The sequence below is a fragment of the Mastigoproctus giganteus genome, chromosome 6 (genome assembly GCF_048544385.1).
Source record: "Mastigoproctus giganteus isolate SK-2022 chromosome 6, ASM4854438v1, whole genome shotgun sequence".
Lineage (NCBI taxonomy): Eukaryota > Metazoa > Arthropoda > Arachnida > Uropygi > Thelyphonidae > Mastigoproctus > Mastigoproctus giganteus.
Genome location: NC_143580.1, coordinates 200,948,382 through 200,967,880, shown reverse-complemented (window position 1 = coordinate 200,967,880; position 19,499 = coordinate 200,948,382). Strand labels below are relative to the sequence as shown.

The 19,499-nt window shown below is 35.1% G+C and overlaps 1 protein-coding gene across 1 annotated transcript in view; it reads right to left on the bottom strand.

The window, feature by feature from the left end:
* Positions 1-19,499, bottom strand: part of Dcr-1 (Endoribonuclease Dcr-1) — a 153,009-nt gene that overhangs the window by 106,585 nt on the left and 26,925 nt on the right. Inside the window, exons 2-4 of the mRNA XM_090376375.1 lie at positions 19,059-19,154; positions 7,423-7,585; positions 405-1,879 (exon numbers count right to left, since the gene is read on the bottom strand). Of these exons, the coding sequence (XP_090232501.1) occupies positions 405-1,879; positions 7,423-7,585; positions 19,059-19,154 (1,734 nt within the window). The remainder of the gene's footprint in view (positions 1-404; positions 1,880-7,422; positions 7,586-19,058; positions 19,155-19,499) is intronic.

Genomic DNA, 19,499 nt, shown 5'->3' with positions numbered 1-19,499 from the left:
AACATTACAACTGGCTCGCTTATAAATAAACTTCCTCTCCTTAATATGTAACTTTTATTTATACAAAAGAACACACATTTTATTATGCATTGATTTTCAATAAATTTTTTTCTTCACATGTAAATTAAATACCATGAGTAAAAGCCAAAAAGCTTTGGACATTTTCAAAATCAAAAAGTACAGGGACACCTTATATACAGGTCATGTCAGGTTTCTACAAATGAAGAAAAATTTATATTAACAACTTAATTTTTTTTTTTAAATGTTACCAGTAACTTGCATCCAGTTTACAAAAACTTCAATTAAATAATAAAAAGTTAAGAAAAGTAAACTTATCATAACTGATTATAATAAATATCTTTAATTAATAAACCTTAAAATAAATTATGATTATTTTTACTTACTTCCTCAATTGTTTTGAAATCACAAATTTCTTCTATAAATTCTTCCTTTTCATCAGTGGATATCATTAAGGCATAAAACGAATCTGGAGTTCTAGCTCGCCCTTTTGACTGAACATATTCTCTAAAATCTTGAGGAGTATCAAAACGAACAACTAAATTACATTTTGGAATATCAATTCCTTCTTCAACAACTGTAGTTGCTATTAACAAATTGCATTCACGAATACGAAATTTTTGAAGCACTTCTTCCTCTTTTCTAAATGACATAGAATCTTCTTTTAATATAGCCGGAAAAGTCTTACCATGTCCAACAATAAAGTTAGGCATAATAAATTTGAAATCTGGATGATGTTTACTTAGTTCCAGCATCCACTGATTAAGGATAAATGCTGTGATTCGTCTCCTGACAAATATTATGCCACAGAGAGATTTCAAATCATCAGATTCCCCATGCCTCCTTTCCACCACAGTAGTTCTGTTCTGTAAGGATTTTATGGAATCACTAACTTCTTTTAAGGGCTCATTATCTAAACCATTTTCAGAAGGCAATTCATTACTTACTACACTTTCTGTTTCATTTGGGGGAACTTCTGGCTTGAATGATATTAGTATTTCTGCTAACTGCTTCAATTTATGTGGGGCACAATCATAAAGTTTTTCTACCATATCCTTCCCTTTCAGTTTATGTTCACAAAACACACTCACTGTTTGTAATACAGTATGAACTAAAAGAAGCATTCGTTTATGAGGTTCTGACAATAAATTATCTATAATGTCCCCAATTTCTTTCATAAATATTTCTGTTGCTTTCTGCGTGCACCAGGGTCCTAAATTAATAATGGTGTGACTGATTTCAAGAATATACTGACATGGTTGTTTGCATGGATGTGGCAGCATTTCCTCTTCTGGTTCCCAGTCAAATGTAATATCCTTTAGAAACAATAACGCTGAATTCAAATATCTGAGCAAAGTCTTAAAAGTGGTGGAACTATCTAGATACTTTGTGTAGGTAACTAAAAGTTCTTTTGGTTTAGAACCATATTTACTTAATACTGTAAGGTCACTAGCAGTTTGTACAGTACTCCTTAAAATTTTTTCTAAATGTTGGATTTTTTGTTGTAACCTAGTTGGTTGGCATTTTCCATTCACAAGTGAAATGCTTAAACCCAAAATTCTTGGCTGACTATCTGCAGAACAATTGTCGAAGTACTTCATTATGTCACAGTAAGAATGGTTTTTAAAAACGCGATGGCATTCATCAAAAATTATTAGGTTAATTTTAGATAGTGGCAAAAATCCACGTGAAATAATCACTTTAAAAACATCTGCAGTTATAACTAGCACTTGATTTTTCTTAAATTCACGTTCCCAAGCCTCTTTTGTCCATGTATACATATAAGAATTTCCAACATATCTATCAATCTTCAAATCAGTATAGTCTTCAAGAACTTTCATATGCTGTTGGGCTAGAGAGACTAAAAAAGAAAGGGAAAAATGATATTAAAAAATTATGGTTAATTAATTTAATGAACTTAATTCAAAATTTAAAAAATATATCCACAAGTTTAGTAGTGAATAATATAAAAGTTTAGAAATCTTATAATACCATATTGGTGGACTAATAATAGAATAGCAATTGCTTAAAAAAGTAGTGAATAATTAAATGCACAAATTCCAAAACACAGTATATTTATGTAAAAACTAAGATAACCCTTGACAAAACTACTTTTGTTTAATTCAGAAAAAATATATAAATTTAACTTAATGTAATACACAAATCACCAATATTTTAATGCAAATATGATGACTAAATCTTAGATTTAAAAATATATAATGCAAGGGTAATTTAAAAAGTAATGGCAATACTACTATGGTGCCTCCATAGCGAGGTGGGCTCGAGCAGTAGTGTGTAGCACACGCTTCTTTATTAGACCAGGGTTTGAGCCTGTGACCACCAAATACGGATGATGCAAAAGGTCAGGAAATGACCACTGCATATCCTCAGCCTGAATAATGGGTAAGGGTTGGGGTCAGGAAGGGCATCCGGCCATAAAAATTGAATGCCAAAACAACTACTATAAAAAATTACATCAGAAAGGAAAATATTTTTTATTTATATTAGTGCAATTTTCAATATAATCCCTATTCTTTTCAGTGTAATAGCTCAAATGCTGTACATGGAAGTCTTTATTCTTTGAAAAAAGTCATATCTAGCCAGGTTTGCACTGCTTCTATCACTTGGTTATAGTTAAAATTTACGCCGGTCTAAGTGTTCAAAAAAGCATGAATTGTTGAGTAGGCTTCTATCCTGCAGTGGGTTGATAATAGCAGCACTTTAAGTGTTCAAAAAGCTAAATGAGCTAGATCAAAATTTTCATCCAAGTTTAACAATGTGTGAGTAGTGCAGAATATACATGGCTTGACACTATCACAATTGTATTATTATATTAATGCAGTATAGCTTTTTTACTTGGAATAAGGAGGAATACTTTAAATTTCAAATCTGTTTGTTATTTTGTCTTTAGGAACATTAGCAACTAAGGCCATATTGCTCCGGGGATATGCGGTGGTCATTCCCTGACCTTTCAGCATCCTCCGTATTTGGTGGGCACGGGCTCGAACCTTGGTCTAATCAAGAAGCGTGTGCTACGCACTGCTGCTCCTGCCCACCTGGCTATGGACGTGCCTTTCAAATCTGAGTTAAGTGACAGTGTCAATGGTTGTATGAGAAGTGTATCCTAGAATTAACATATTAAAAGAGAGAAAAAAAAAAAAAGAAAAAAAACAAGTCTTTACTCATCATAGTAAGACTTTTGGTTCTGATACTAATTTCTAAGAGACAATAAAGGTTAGTATTAATTCCTTTCATTTTCCTTTCTTAATTTTTTCATTTTAACAAGAAAATCTATTGACCAAAAGAAGGAAAAAAAAAAAAAAAGGTCAATATTACTAGACTAGAACAATACTAAACAACTGTAAGTAGAACTTTATTCATAGAGTACTGAGTTTACAATTTATAAGGCCAGTGTTGATCATGTTTCTGGATTATAATTATGAATCCAGCCTTATCACTTTCTATCTGAAAGCACTCCAAAAGTTTTTGCAAGTATTCAAACTAACGGTTGCCAACCACCTGGATTTCAAGTGAAGTGTCCAGTACATTTGGCACTTTGTCTGGTTTTTATCATGAGAAGGTATTATCATTATTATTACTGCTACTAAAAAAAATTACATTAAAAAATTTTAATTATCAAAATTTAAAATTCTGCTGCTCTTTAAGATTTCCATCCCATCTCTATCTCCTCTTTACTTTTAAAGCTTTTATGAAAAGCACTGTCCTGATTCAACAGATTCTAACAATGGACTTTCCAAATATACATTATGGGAAGAATGGATCTCCACAGATTTGCTGGAACCTTTCTTGCTAGTAGGGAGCTCTTGAAATATATCAAAAAAAAAAAAAAAAAAGTAGCAATTATTCCAGTGCAAGAATTTTGTAGAAGATTTTGGTTTTATACTTTTCATCATTGTGAAATAGTGAAGGATCAATATTAAATGCCTTGATAAGGTCACAGGTTGGTCCTGGAAAAACCTGTCTAGGGTTTGATGCTATTATTGATCACTGTTAGATTAATAACATTATTGACCTGTTATTTCTAGAAGGATATGTCAGCCAGTTCTGCTAATAGAAAATGATGCATTCCTGGTTATATAATTTAATGAAGGACAGTAGAGATTTTAGAGTAATAAGTAACTTAATGTCAGGAAAATCCAAGTTTCAGGACAGTTGGGTTCTGGAGATTGTGTAAACTAAAATTAAGGTTAGCCAATTTTAGGAGCTGATGCGCTACTGCTAGAAGGTTCTTCAGATTTGAATGAACAGTATCACACCAAAGTTCTGATCTGTATAGAATAGAACAGTGAACAGCTTGATTAATTTTTGAATAACAGCTGAATTGATAATATGAAGCAGATTTTGTCTTCATAGCCATGTATTTTTAAGAAATGAGGTTTGAATTTTTGGAAATGATTATTGAAGAGGAGTTTCTCTCAAAATAGATTCCCTAGTCTTTATGCTCAGGGACCTTGAGATTATTTGGTCAGAAATATTTGGTGAAATTAAAGGGATCCAATTTTTTTTTTTTTTTTGATGGTAAGATGGCAGGATTTTTTGTGTTTCCAGGCAAACTGAAAGACAATAAATAGTTTTCATTTTGTGATTATAAGGTAATAGTTTAAGGTGATTGGTTGTTGGTAGTGGCCTCCTCTAGTCTTAGAATGGCCCAGACTTTAAGATCATTAGAATAGGAGATGAGCAGGATTCTGAAAAGTGGGGGGGGGATTAAGGAAGAGAAATATAAGGCCAAAAGGGTTCCTCCCAGCAGAATACTATTTAATACTTCTGTGATACAAATCTGGCCCAGTGGAATGGAACCAAAACCTATCCATAAATGGTGCTTTTATAAAGTGAAAGAGGTTACCTGAAATCCCATAGAATTGGTTAAGAAGGGAGACTAGTCCTGGAACACTAACAGAATCTAAGGTAGCAGCAATGTACAGATAGGTAATGTCAAGCTGTGCCTTTTCATTATCTTTATTATGTAAATGACTGTATGTGTCCTGTAAATTATTTTATGTTCTCTGTTAAACTTCTCTGGCCTTTGCCAATCAGGTTGTATGGCTGAATATCTTTGTAAATTATTTATAAATGAATAAACAGATATTTATTTATTTTTTTATTATTAATGGAACCAGAGCTGTTTCTCTTATCTGTAATATTCCTACTAATCACAAGTGGGTAGCAAGAAGTGGTAGTCAGCACATTAAATGTAGTTTGGTGAGGTTCTTAGAACACATAATAATAGAGTAAGTAAAGTGCTATTTCGCTCCTAGGAACCTCTATAACAAACCAAAAATAAAATAAACATAAAAATAAGCTAAAGAATAGAAAAAGAGAACCAAAGCAACATTCACCCTTCTTCCTCTTCTCTTTTCTATTATTTAGCATATTTTTATGTTTATTTTATTTTTGGTTTGACATAGGGATGGGTAGGCCCCTAGAAGCAGAATAGCACTTTGCCTTACTTATATAACCCTATTAATAATATTATTTTGCTGCGATTATTTGACAGTTAGTGTTTCTTATGTTTAATTTAATTTAAACAACACAACCATATTTTCATTCCCCATAATAAGCACTGTGCTGTTTATTATGCATATTTGTATATACCTTCTAAAGGAGAGTATGCATATTTTGAGATATTAGATATTATTTGCTGGTCTAATGCTTGTCCAAGCAAAAAAACAAAAAGGGGGGGGGGATGACATGTCTGTCTGCCTCTCTCTTTTCTACCACTGCCACTCATTTCATAAACTTCATAACATAGCACACAACTACTCATGTCAGTTATAACCACATAAGCTAGTCATAAAGTGTTTCCATTAACCTTAACTAGTTTAATGCTACATTAACTAGTCTGAGCAGCCAAGTAAGGGCAGGCAGAACTTCAAAAATATGCAATTGATTACAGTTGTAAAATTATGCTGATTGTGTGGTATTAAATCTATTTTTTGTGTGCACGAATTAAGTCATCTCTATTTATGGAGGATTTTAACCATGAAACTGCTTCAGGAGCTTTTCTCTCACTTTCAATACCACTTTTCTGAGCCAAGTTAAAACATGAAAGACATAAAACTGAGCCAAAACAAACTGAGCCATTTTAACATCCTGAACATCTGTGGGTTTTTTTTTTTTTTGGTTTTTTTTTTAGTATATAGTTGCATGTAACATTTTCCATAGTTAACCATTTCAGTACATAGCAACTTATTTATGCACACAAAGAGAGAGAAAAAAAAATAAATAAACAGATTTAATTCCACAACCAAGGTAAAATTTTGCAATTGTAATCAAATGTATATTTTTCAGCTGTACTCAGACACTGGGCATTTTTCTGTCTACTGCTTTCAGCTGTTTTAAAGTGATGTCAACTGATCAGCAGCTCATGTAATAAGAGCAATTCACACTGAATGAAGTTTACTAAAAGTTATAATGCAAAAAAGAAAGAAATGCCCCCTTTTTTTTGTGTGTGGATTACAAGTTTTAAACAGCAGATAATATCCAAAAATATGGACTCTCTCTCTCTCTCTCTCTCTCTCTCTCTCTCTCTCTCTCTCTCTCTCTCTCAAAGGTATTTTGTAGAATTATACATAATAAACAAAATAGCACTTTTATGCATAGCTTGTACACATAAAACTGTATAAATGTGGAAAAAATGAAGCTTAGCAATCTTGTTATCATATATGAGAATTACTAAATTTCTGCCCAACACAATTATCTTCCTCATACTGACTAAATTAACCTATTAATCATACATTCACAAACGTCTATTACAAAATTCTGCAGCGTTAATAAGAGTGACTAAAAATATCTCGATTAATAAATACCAATACATTCTGAATTTGTATATATATTTTGAACCCATTGAAATTGAAACAAACGTTTTGGTCCCTTCAACTTAAAATGAATGAGGCTTTTAATGTATATCTTAAGGGGGTTTTTTTTTTCCCTTCAACTTTCTTTATTGCATTCAACCTTCTTAACTCTTTCTCTTTTGCTTTATTTCTTTTAGGTCTGGCATCTTATACACTGAACACCTCACATTACTATACTAATATTTTAAATTTCAATTTTTATTTAATATATTCCTTTACATTCTTCTTTAGCTGCTCTGTACTTGTAAGTGTATTTATATATCCCATTTCAACATACATTTATCTCCATCAACACAGTTAATATTTTAATAATTTCACCTCTATCTTTATAGTATATATATATATATCTCATATATACACATTTTTAAAAATTTTTAGGTGAAATGAAGCAGCATTTTTCAACTGTATTCTTAATTGGTTTTAATTAAATTTTAACTTTTGACTTTTAATTTTTTAAATCTGAACATAAATTAGAAAAAATAACCTATATCTCAAAAAAAGGGACTACTACAAACTTCACACTTACCTGTTGGAACCAGAAATACTGTTCTCTTACCACTATTATCATAAGGTGCTCGTACTTGATATGCTAGCTCTTTAATTGTCATTACAGCAATAAAAGTTTTTCCCGTGCTTGTTCCAAGACACATAACTGTATTCCTCTCTCTTGCTGCATCAAGAAGTTCAACCTAAATGATATAACACAATTTGTAAATTTACATATAAAAATTAGTGACTGTAATAAAAAACTGAAAAAATGAGTATTTTATTAGGCTACACGATCAGCTAAATGTATAAGTTGTAATTTAAGTTTCAGGATAACCAATTGTTTAACTTTCTTAACAATTAATTATCCCTCCTCCTCCCACATACACAATTTATTGCGAGAAGGTTTTATTCTTTATTATATCATCTTAATTCAATAAATGAAAATTTATTATTCTTACCAAAAACATTACAGAATGTTAATAATAAGGTAGTCCTCTGCAGGAAGATGCTTCCTTACTTGATGATCCTTTACAGTACCTTTTCTACAGAAGCTCCTTCTTTAGACTCCTTTAGCAGAAATGGCAGCTGCCACTGCTACAAAAGGTGGTTCCATCTTTAGTATCACAATTATAAATCTCCTTTAGAGATTACACTGATAGCTCGATAGCATTTTTTTTTATTCCCTGCTAATTTTCAGACAACACTACTTAACTCCTTCACCTTTAAACTTAGAGATGGAACTAATTAAACCTGGAATATTTTTGTAAACAAGAAAAGGATCCACTTTGTATTCAATAAATAACTTGTAAATACAAGCATTTTTTTTTTTTTTTTGGCTGGTGAAGTAAAAGTTTCTGGTTTCCATGCACTGTATAATCAATACCCAATACCAATTGGATCCTACTGTAGGCAGTCAAAGAGAGCAGACACGTTTTATGGTGGCTCCAGCAATTAATTGAGGGGGATTACAATCAAATGTCTGATACACATTATTTTTTGTTTAAAATTTGTTTAAATTTAATTTCTATAATTTTTAAATCTTATTTCAGTAATTTTGCGAAATTAATTTCTACAATATTTTGTAAATTTAATTCTTATCTTTTTTAAAGTATTTCTGCTAAGTTATATTCTTTCCGCTAACTCTGAGAGCTTAATTTTAACTTCACTAGTGGATAAGGTTTTGGTACCAGTTTAATTTCTGTAATGCATTGTTAATTTAAATTTAAATTTTGCAATCTTTCTTAAGTTCAAATTTTACCTAAATAATGGTTGTTACAAGATCCACTTTCAATACATCATCCGAGGACATCATGACTCGGGTGGAAATGCCTCTACACATTTCCAGATTAGGTCAAGAGTTTGTCACCAGTATAGCCTGTGGCATGTATTCTAAAGTAGGTCTAGTAGACAAACCAAGCTAAACTGATAACTGTTTTCTTTGCACCCAATGTAAAGAATGTACCAATCTGAAATTAAAACTTGGTGCATTACTAGAAGAATTCAAGTCACTGAAGAAGTCACTGGGAGTTCTTCAGGGACTCAAGTACCTTGTGATCTGCCAAGTGATTCATCCCTGATTCAGGTCGCCAACAGCAGTCAAGTGCATACTGCTCCAGTTGAAAGAGGTTTAGTTTTATTGGGAGGCTCTATTGTCAAAGAAATGGGTTAACATTTTTTGTAATAAAGATAGGGGGACCAGAACCAGGGTGTTTGCCAGGAGCAACAATTGATGATGTTAGCAATAGATTCTCAGATTTTAATGGAGGGAGAGAAAGAGAGGGCATTATTGTTAATGTGGAGATTAATGATATTAAATGAACATGACCTGACAATCTGTTGAATAAATATAGGACCATGCAGAAAGCCTTGTGGATTAACTCAAGACTTCACGGACTCTGCAAGGCTTTAGTGGGGGTAATTTTTTTACCAACATGGTGTGCACGTGCTGGAATCTATTTTGTACAGACAGTATTCATTTGAACAAAGGTGGTGCAAGGTTTTTGCATCACCTTTGTTACAGGTTCAGGGAAACTGCTAGTTAGGGGAGAGAAGGGTAATGCAGACACATGTTTATCTGATATGGATCAAAGTAATGCTTGCCCACATCTCAAGAATTCTTGTTTGTTAATGCAACAGTAATGGCAGTGTGCTACTGCAACAGGATCTAGAAAAGTTGGGCAGATGGGCTGAGAAGTGGCAACTGAAGTTTAACACTGACAAATGCAAAGCACTGCATATGGGTAGAAGTAACCCCAGAGAAACATACAAACTGTGTGGTACTACACTTAGAGTGGTAGAAAATGAAAAAGAGTAACTGGGAGTAATTGTGCAATCAAATATGAAGTTTTCAGAGCAGTGCAGACAGGCTTCCAGAGCTAGTAGAGAAAAGGAAGTCATGAGGTACTGTCAATGATATACAGAACTTTTGCTAGTAGAGAAAAGGAGGTGATTATCCCTTTGTATATGGCAATGGTCAGGCCACGCCTTGAGTACTGCATACAGGTCTGGAGGCTTCATTTTAGGAAGGATGTAAAGTTGCTTGAGGGAGTACAGAGAAAGGCAACACGATTGGTGAAGGGAACGAAGGGGTCTTCTTACCAAGAAAGGCTTAAGTTCTGCAAACTGCAGCATCTGGAGACTAGGCACCTGTGTGCAAGGTGATCTGATTGAGGTGTGTATAAGGCCTTGAATGGATTGAATAGTAGTAATGGAGGCATGTGATGCAAGAAAACAAGTATATGAGCTTATGTAGCATCAAGCCAAAAAAAAAAATTCTCACAGCCATTCCCTCAAAAAGTTTGTCCAGTTCCTCCTTGAATTTATTTCAGCTATCAACTTCCACGACAGATGGAAGTTTGTTCCAGCAATTAACCACAAGCTGGCTAAAGGCAAATTTCTGCGCATCAATTCTACAACTGTCTCTCCTCAATTTGATTTTATGCCCCCTCTGGTTCGTAATCTGAGCAAGCAGAAGAATCCCATCAGAATTCAGCATGCTCAACCCATTCAAGGCCTTATACACCTCAATCAGATCACCTTGCCTGTGCCTATATAGTCTACAGATGCTGCAATTTGCAGAACTTAAGCCTTTCTTGGTAAGAGGACCCCTTCGTTCCCCTTCTCTGTACACGTTAAAGCAACTCTATATCGTTCCTAAAAAGAGGCCTCCAGACCTGTATGCAGTACTCAAGGCGTGGCCTGACCATTGCCTTATACAAAGGGTTAATTACCTCCTTTTCCCTACTAGCAAAATTCCTGTATATCATTGACAATACCCCATGACCTGCTGCACAGTTACTCTCAGATCTTTTTCATTTTCTACCACGCTAAGTGTAGTACTGCACAGTTCGTACCTTTCTCTGGGGTTATTTCTACTTTCTTTGGGATATGCAGTACCTTGCATTTGTCAATGTAAACATTAATTGCCATTCCTCAGCCGATCTGTCCATCTGTTTCTAGATCCTGTTGCAGTAGCACACTGCCATTACTATTATCAACAACCCTACCAACCTTTGTATCATCTGCAAACTTTGACATTAAGTCTGTTATACCTTCATCCATATCATTGATAAATACACAAAACAACAGTGGGCCCAACAATGAACCCTGGGGGACTCCACTAATAACATTAGTCCACGAACAGAAGCGTCCATTGATTACCACTCTCTGTCTTCTCCCACTCAACCACCCTTTTATCCATTGTAGCAACTTACCCTTAATGCCATACTGCTCTAATTTGTACAGTAGTCTTCCATGTGCAACAGTGTCAAAAGCTTTCCTGAAATCCAAGAGTAGACTCAATCCAATGGGATTCTTCCCCTTGCTCAGATTACGAACCTGACGGGGCATAAATTCAAATCGAGGAAAGACAGTTGTAGAACAGATGTGCATGTGCAGAAATTTGCCTTTAGCCAGCAGGTGGTTAATTGCTGGAACAAACTTCCATCTGTTGTTGTGGAAGTTGATAGCTTAAATAAATTCAAGGAGGAACTGGACAAACTTTTAGAGGGAATGGATGTGTGAAAATGGTTTTTTTTTTTTTTTTTTTTTTTTTTTGGTTGATGCTACATAAGCTTGTATACTTGCTTTGGAAGGTACAGTTACACAAACAAGCCTAAACTTCAAGGGCTGTGTCAGTGTAGTAAACTATAGAAGAATACTTAGTATTAGGTGTGTCTACAGTCAGGAGTGTTGTCAATAAAAGGGGTGAATTCGAACTCCTGGTTAGGACAACTAATGCACATAATACAGCTAACAGAAATGTGGTGCCACCTGGAAGTTGCAGATGACCAGTCCCACTATTGTACGTATAATGTATTTAGGAAAAATAGGGAAGATGGAAGGGGTGGGGGTCATGCTTCATATCAAAAGCAGCCGCAACTCAAAAATAACTTTTGAGTAAGAAGTTATGCCTGCTAGCAGAGAATCTGTGTGGTGTGAGTTTTTTGGAAGCAAAGGTACAATGGGAGTGGGAGTAATCTACAGACCAGGGAGAAAAGAGTATGACAAGTCTTTACGTGCAGATTGAATGGGCATGCAAATGTGAATGTCCTAATATGGGTGATTTTGACATAGTTTATTTGGATTTTAGCAAAGCATTTAACTTGGTCCTTCAGGAGAGGTTACTGTATAAGCTTGAACAGGTTGGGATTACTGGTAATATTCTAAGATGGATTGCTGGGTGGCTGAGAAATGCAATTAACGTTTACATTGACAAATGCAAGGTACTGCATATCCCAAAGAAAGTAGAAATGGCAGAGGGTTGTGATTAATGAATATTCTTCAGATTAGTGTAACATCAGGAGTAGAGTCCCTCAAGGATTGGTTCTTGGAACACTGTTGTTTCTCATTTTCATAAATGACATTAACAAAGTGATACAAGGTGCAATGTCAAAATTTGCATATGACATAAAGATTGCAGTCATTAATGATCAGTGCCAAGCAGTACTCCTTCAGGATGACCAGAACAGACTTCAAAGATGATCAGAGAAGTGGCAGCTATGTTTTAATACTGCTAAATGCAAGGTCTTACACTTGGGGAATAGCAACCCACAAATAAATTATACACTTGGTGTATAATTGAGGTTTATAAGGCTCTGAGAGGGATTAGTAAAATGAATGAAGGTGGACTTCTCACAGTTCTAAACAATTCACTCTGCCAGTGCTTCATACTCCCTACTGCCCAGCCTGCCTCCTTGTGGCTTTGGACAGTAAACTAGAGGTTTTATATGAAAACACAGGACTCTAGACTAAGAGGCCAGATGAACAACACAACCCCACACTAATACTAAACGAACACTCACTAACCTACATAAATCTGGCCTTTACAGAGTTTTGTATTCATCACATTGCCTGACGTGGAGTTGGAGGAAACCCCTGGAGCCACATTACAGATAACACTATACACTGTTCTAAACAATTTCAAAACGAGGGTCATAAATTCAAATTAAAGGGCTTGAGGTTTAGATTAAATTGTAGGAAGTTTTCTTTTAGTCAACGAGTCATTGAGGCTGACAATTTGAATAAATTCAAAGGTCTACTGGATAGTTACCTGTGTGAGGAGGGAAGCATATAACATTTGTGTTTTCTTATCTACTTGGTTGGATTTTTTTTTGCCAGTTCAGTAAAATCCTGTGGCTTCTTTGCACTATATGGAAAATACTATTACTATTTCAATCTGCCCCTAACTGATTGGAATAAGTGGGTGGGAAACTCATTATGGGGAACCAAATTAGACCTGGAATATTTTATGTGATTATTTCTAAGTAATAAGTATTATTATTTGTAACAGCATGTTAGGAAAAAATATTAGGGTTAAGAATATTCTAGGCCTCATCATTACTCATGAATCAGATGACATCATAGGACTTACAGTACAGGAACCATTGGAAGATAGTGATCACAGTCGTTTGTTGGAAGATGAAGAAGGATGTTGCAGTAGTTAAAGGTAAAGGCACGGTTATAATTTCAGAAAAGGAGGCTATGACAGTTTAAGGCAGTACATGGCATCTATTAATTGGCAGACTGCAGAGGGAGACCAAGTGCATTAGAATCATGGAACAACTTCAAAGCAATAATCACAGAAACCACAAACACACACACATACCATTAAGAAATGGTATATATGTTGAATCTGTTCCATCTCAGCACAATGAGGATACTGAGATGGATAAATACAGAGCTGGCCAGTCTAATAGAGCAGAAAAAGACATCATGAGAAAGTTACAGAGTAATGAAAAGTACTAAAACATATGACAGCTACAAGTCGATCTATAATAGTACCACAGATAAGGTTAAGGAGGCCAAGGCTGAGTATGAGAAAACACTGGCTAAGAGAGAAATGTGGATACATGGAGTTTTTTTTATGTATGTGAATATGAAGAAGAAACAAAGGTCTGATGAATTAGGTCAGACCTTTGTGTATTGAGTGTGGGAAAAACTTAGATAACCCAGTGCTGATAAACTGAATAGATACTTCGCACCAGTCTTTACTGATGAAAGACCTTTCACACTGAGAAGAGGCTGTATGAGTGAAGCTGAGACACATGAAATTAGCGATTTTGAAATCACAGATGACTGTGTATTAGAAAAACTTTCAAACCTAAAGGTTAAGTAAGCTCCTGGAGGTGATGGCATATACCCAGTAATTTTGAAGGAGGCAGCCAGAGAGTGTATTGAACCATTGAGGTTAATTATCAGAACATCACTGGACTCAGGAACAATTCCATTGAATTGAAGAAGTGCTCAAGTATCGCCAATACATAAAGGCAGTTCTGAGAGTGAATTTGGTAACTACCAACCAATTAGTCTGACTTCGGTGGTAGGGAAAATCTTGGAGGGAATGATTAAAAGTGCAATCCAGGGACAGTTAGATATAAATGGCATTCTGAAGGATACCCAACACATTTTTGTCGAGGGAAAATCATGTTTTTGACCCGGTTACTCATGAGCTGAATGTAGGGAATAATTTTGATATAGTTTATTTGAATTTTAGCAAGGCATTTGACTCAGTACCTCATGAGAGGTTACTGTATAAGCTGAAACATGGGATTACTGAAACTATTCTAAAATGGATTGCAGGGCAGAAGGCAGAGGGCTGTGATTATAGATATTCTTCAGACAGGTGTAACATCAGAAGTGGATCCCCCCCCCCCCAAGGATTGGTTCTTAGACCACTTTTATTTCTAATTTTTGTAAATGACATCAATGAGGGGATAGAGGGCATGATGTCAAAATTTGCAGACAATGTAAAGACTGAGAGAATCAATGATCAGTGGTGCCAAGCAGCACTCTTCAGGATAACTTTAACAGGCTTCTAGAATGATCAAAAGAGTGGCAGATATGCAACGTCTTACATTTGAGGAATAGCAACCCCAAAATAACTTATATGCTTGGTGAAGTTGAATTAAAAACAGTAGAGGAAGAAAGTGACCTAGGAGTTACAATATGAAGTTCTCTGAGCTGTGTAAACAGGAAGCCAAGAAAGTCCATAGTGTCCTATCCTCTCAATGATTTATCAAACAATATTTTGTGGAAATAGGTAGGTCATAATCCCACTATATAAGACAATTGTAAGACTGCATTTGGAATACTATATCCAGGTATTGAGACTTCATCTGAAAAAAGACAGAGCTTCTTGAAAGGGTCCAAAGATGGGCAACATAGCATGGGTTTGTTAAGGGAAAGTCTTGTCTGACAAATTTGATTGGTTATTATGATGTGGTCACAAAGGAACTGGATGCAAAAAATAATTTTGATATCATATACTTGGATTTCAAGAAAGCTTTTGACACTGTTGCGCATGGAAGACTACTGTACAAATTGGAGCAGAATGGTATTATGGGTAAGTTGCTACAATGGATAAAAGGATGGTTAAGTGGGAGAAGACAGAGGGTGGTAATCAATGGGTGCTGCTCTTCTTGGACTAATGTTATTAGTGGAGTCCCACAGGGTTCGGTGTTGGGTCCACTGTTGTTTTGTGTATTTATCAATGATATTGATGAAGGTATATCAGGCTTAATGTCGAAGTTTGCAGATGACACAAAGGTTGGCAGGGTTGTTAATGACAGTAATGGCAGTGTGCTACTGCAACAGGATCTAGATAATTTGGGAAGATGGGCTAAGAAGTGGCAACTGAAGTTTAACCTTGACAAATACAAAGTACTGCATATGGGTAGAAGTAACCCCAGAGAAACGTACAACTGTGTGGTACTACACTTAAGGTGGTAGAAAATGAAAAAGACCTGGGAGTAATTGTGCAGTCAGATATGAAGTTTTCTGAGCAATGCAGACAGGCTGCTAGGGCAGGTCATGGTGTATTGTCAATGATATATAGGAATTTTGCTAGCAGGGAAAAGGAGGTGATTGTCCCTCTGTATAAGGCAATGGTCAGGCCACGCCTTGAGTACTGCGTACAGATCTGGAGGCCTCATTTTAGGAAGGATGTAGATTTGCTTGAGCGTGTACAGAGAAGAGCAACACGATTGGTGAAGGGAATGAAGGGATCCTCTTACCAAGAGAGGCTTAAGTTCTGCAAATTGCAGTGGCTGGAGACTAGGCACCTGCGCGGTGATCTGATTGAGGTCTATAAGGCCTTGAATGGGTTGAGCACGCTGAATTCTGATGGGATCCTTCCACTTGTTCAGATTACGAACCTACGGGGACATAAGTTCAAATTAAGAAAGGACAGATGTAGAATAGATGTGCGGAAATTTGCCTTTAGCCAGCGGGTGGTTAATTGCTGGAACAAACTTCCATCTGTCGTTGTGGAAGTTGATAGGTTAAATAAATTTAAGGAGGAACTGGGCAGGCATTTGGAGGGAATGGTGTGATTTTTTTTTTTTTTTTTTTTTTTGGCTGATGCTGCATAAGCTTCTACACTTGCTTTCTTGCATCATGTGCCACTACTACTACTAACTCCTATGGTGATATAGGTAAAATGGTGACCGTATGAGGAAAGCTTTAATTATGTGGGCTACACAGCTTGGCAGCTAGACACCTTAGAGGGGACCCAGTTAAGGTTTATAAGGCTCCAAGAGGAGGTAGTAAAATGAATGAATGTGGAATTTTCACTGTTATAAAGAATTCCAGAACAAGGGAACATAAATTCAAATTACAGGGGAAGAGGTTTAGAATATATTGTAGGAAGTTTACTTTTAGCCAGTAAGTTGTTGATTATGGAACAAGTGGCCTCCACAGCTAGGACAACTGGATAGTTACCTACATGAGGAGGGAAGCAGGTAATTTGCATTTTCTTATGTACTTATTACTTTTTTGGCCGGCATATCAAAAGCCTGTGGCTTCCTTGCACTATAGGGCCAACACTAATAAATACTGCTATTGTAGAAAAACTTCATAGAACATTTCATATCTGAGAAATATTGGCATAAACAGTATAGATCCTCAAACGTATCAATTTTGTACTAGAGTGTATGAAGTCTCTAACTTCCATAGCCAGAATACTTGGCATATTGTGTCCAGGTATGGAAACTACCCATAAAAAAGACAGCAAGCTTGTTGAAAGGGTTCAAAGATGAGCAATGCACCTGGTGAAATTGGCCACACACACACACACACACACACACACACACACACACACACACACACACACACACACACACACACAGAAACTTCAAATATTATGTGGGGGGGGCAATAAAATTAATGTTAGTGAAATTTTCAGGGTATTCATAGTAACAGCAGAAGCACAGGGCATAAATTCAAACTAAGAGGAAAGGATTATAGAAAGGTATAAAGATTTCCTTCCAACAGCAAGCTGAATAAGTCATTGCTCTGGACTAGTTAGAGCTGTTGGCATGGAGAAATTCAAAAGCTAGCTGGATGGCACCTATGGAAAGAAGGAAACATACGAATTGCAGTGTTTTTTTGGCCCATGCAGCAAAGCCTCTGGCTTCTTTCAACTCTACAGTCAATGAGACGTATGGAATACAGTACAAGTTTTCTAGCAGAATTTTATTATTGATATTTTTGATTTTAATAAAGTATTGCACACATGTTCAGAGTGCCTACCATCAGTATGCATAAATGCTTTGACACTTTGTAAAAGTGGATCTACATCTACTTCATTTCTGACATCCAGTGAAAATTTGCAAATGCCTACCTGAGTATGCATGTATATAACATGCTGTGTCTTTCTACAGAACCTGAAAGGTGAATTCCACAAGATTTCAGTCTGTAAACATACCAACTGCACTGTCTCACATGTATAATCCATCATTATGGAAAGCGCTGTTTGAACCACATGCACACCAAATGACTGAAATATTTTACCCACACATCTATTTACATGATGGCAGTGCCCATAATGCAAATTGGTGTGTAGGTCAAATGAACTTCTAGTTGGGTAATGTGCAAAAGGAATGTAAGGAGGCAATCAGAGGTACAAGCAGATCAAAACAACTGATCAAGTTAGACTACATGCTGATGAAGAATTACTGGGGATGTGCTATAGCACATACATTCAAGGATTATGGATTTTTCTCTGAGTATAGAAATTAGAAAGGGACAGTATTTCATCCTGAAACTTTAAGTTGTCAAAAGTGAAGTTGTGCTTTTTTGTCAGGGAGAATTAGTGTGTAAGCAGAGAAAGATCATTCAACATCATCAGATGTGACTGAATAGTACTGACAGCATGATGACAATAATGGAGACCACTAGAAGAAAGAACTGCACTAGTGTAGTGCATCCAGATGCTGACTGATTGATACCACTTTCTGAAAATCAGGATGGATCGAAACAACTCCACCTTCCTTGCAATTTCATTCTACATTCTTTTGTTGCTGATTATAGGCTTCATGAAGATGACAGCAAGAAACTAGTAATTATGATTCACCTGTGTTAACTCATGCTAAGGAAAATGATTCTACTTCCAACATGAAATAGCAACAACTAAATTTTATTTGATTTTTATATGTACTTTTACAACTATTCTTATTTCTTTCCAAAAAAAGCAAACTGTCGTAAAACATGAAGTTGTATAAAGTTAGCAGTGTGTTATGGCAAATATAATACAAGCATTCATCAAAAGTATAATTAATAAATTCACAAAAAACTATGATTGAATAAACTAACTAATCACAGGTAAACTAAACCAAGTAACCCAGCCAGACAGAATTAATGAGGGTGGTAGAGTAACTTTTCTTAAATGCATTTTCTTAAAATAATCTCTAGTATTTAGGATTCCACTGTGTTTATTCATGCTAAGGGTCATATGTACTTTTACAATCATCCTTAATTTCCAAACACAAAATTGCCATAGTGCATAATCAAGTTGTATACAGTTTTATGCAATGTGTTATGGCAAATATATTTTTTTAAGCATTCATCAAAAGAATATAAATAAATTCACATAAAATTATGACTGAGTAAACTAACCAATTACAATGACATTTTGCATCGCTCAAAATTAGTCATGTTATAACACAGCACATGGCACTTCGACTATAACCAATAATTTAAAGTCTGTGTTATGTATGACTCTGCTGACATATTTCTGCATTTATTTTCTTTTCAAAATAAGATTTTCTTAATGTTGGCCATTAATATTCTTTTTTGAAAAAAAAAAAGAAAAAAGAGAACACTACAAGTGTATTTTTTCACATTTTTATTAAGTTCTAAAGTTAAATAATCACCAATTTCATTTTTAAAGATTACCTGATATTCTGTGGGCGTAAATGTCTTAGTGTTAACACTTTCTAGTAGGTGGTGGCGCCGAAGTTTCGGAGGGGAATCTGCCACCCTACTCCCCATCTGTAAAATAATATAAAGATACAAATTATTAATTATGTGTGTGTGTGTCACATATATAATAAATTGGAAGACTTAATTATATATGTAATTTTTGCAAACAATATGTAATTTTGGTAATTTTAATTTAGCAAAAGCCAGCAACTTATGAAATTAAATTAATAAATTGAGGGCTGTCTTGTTCAATGTATTTTAGAGACAGCAGGATTTCGATTGCCAAGAGCAATGATATTACCTTAATATTCAAGACAGAACAAACTTCCCTTAACCATTAATTGCTATAAGCACTACTAATGACATCACCAAAAGACAAATATGTTTTTTTTTTTTTTTTTTTAAATGAGATAC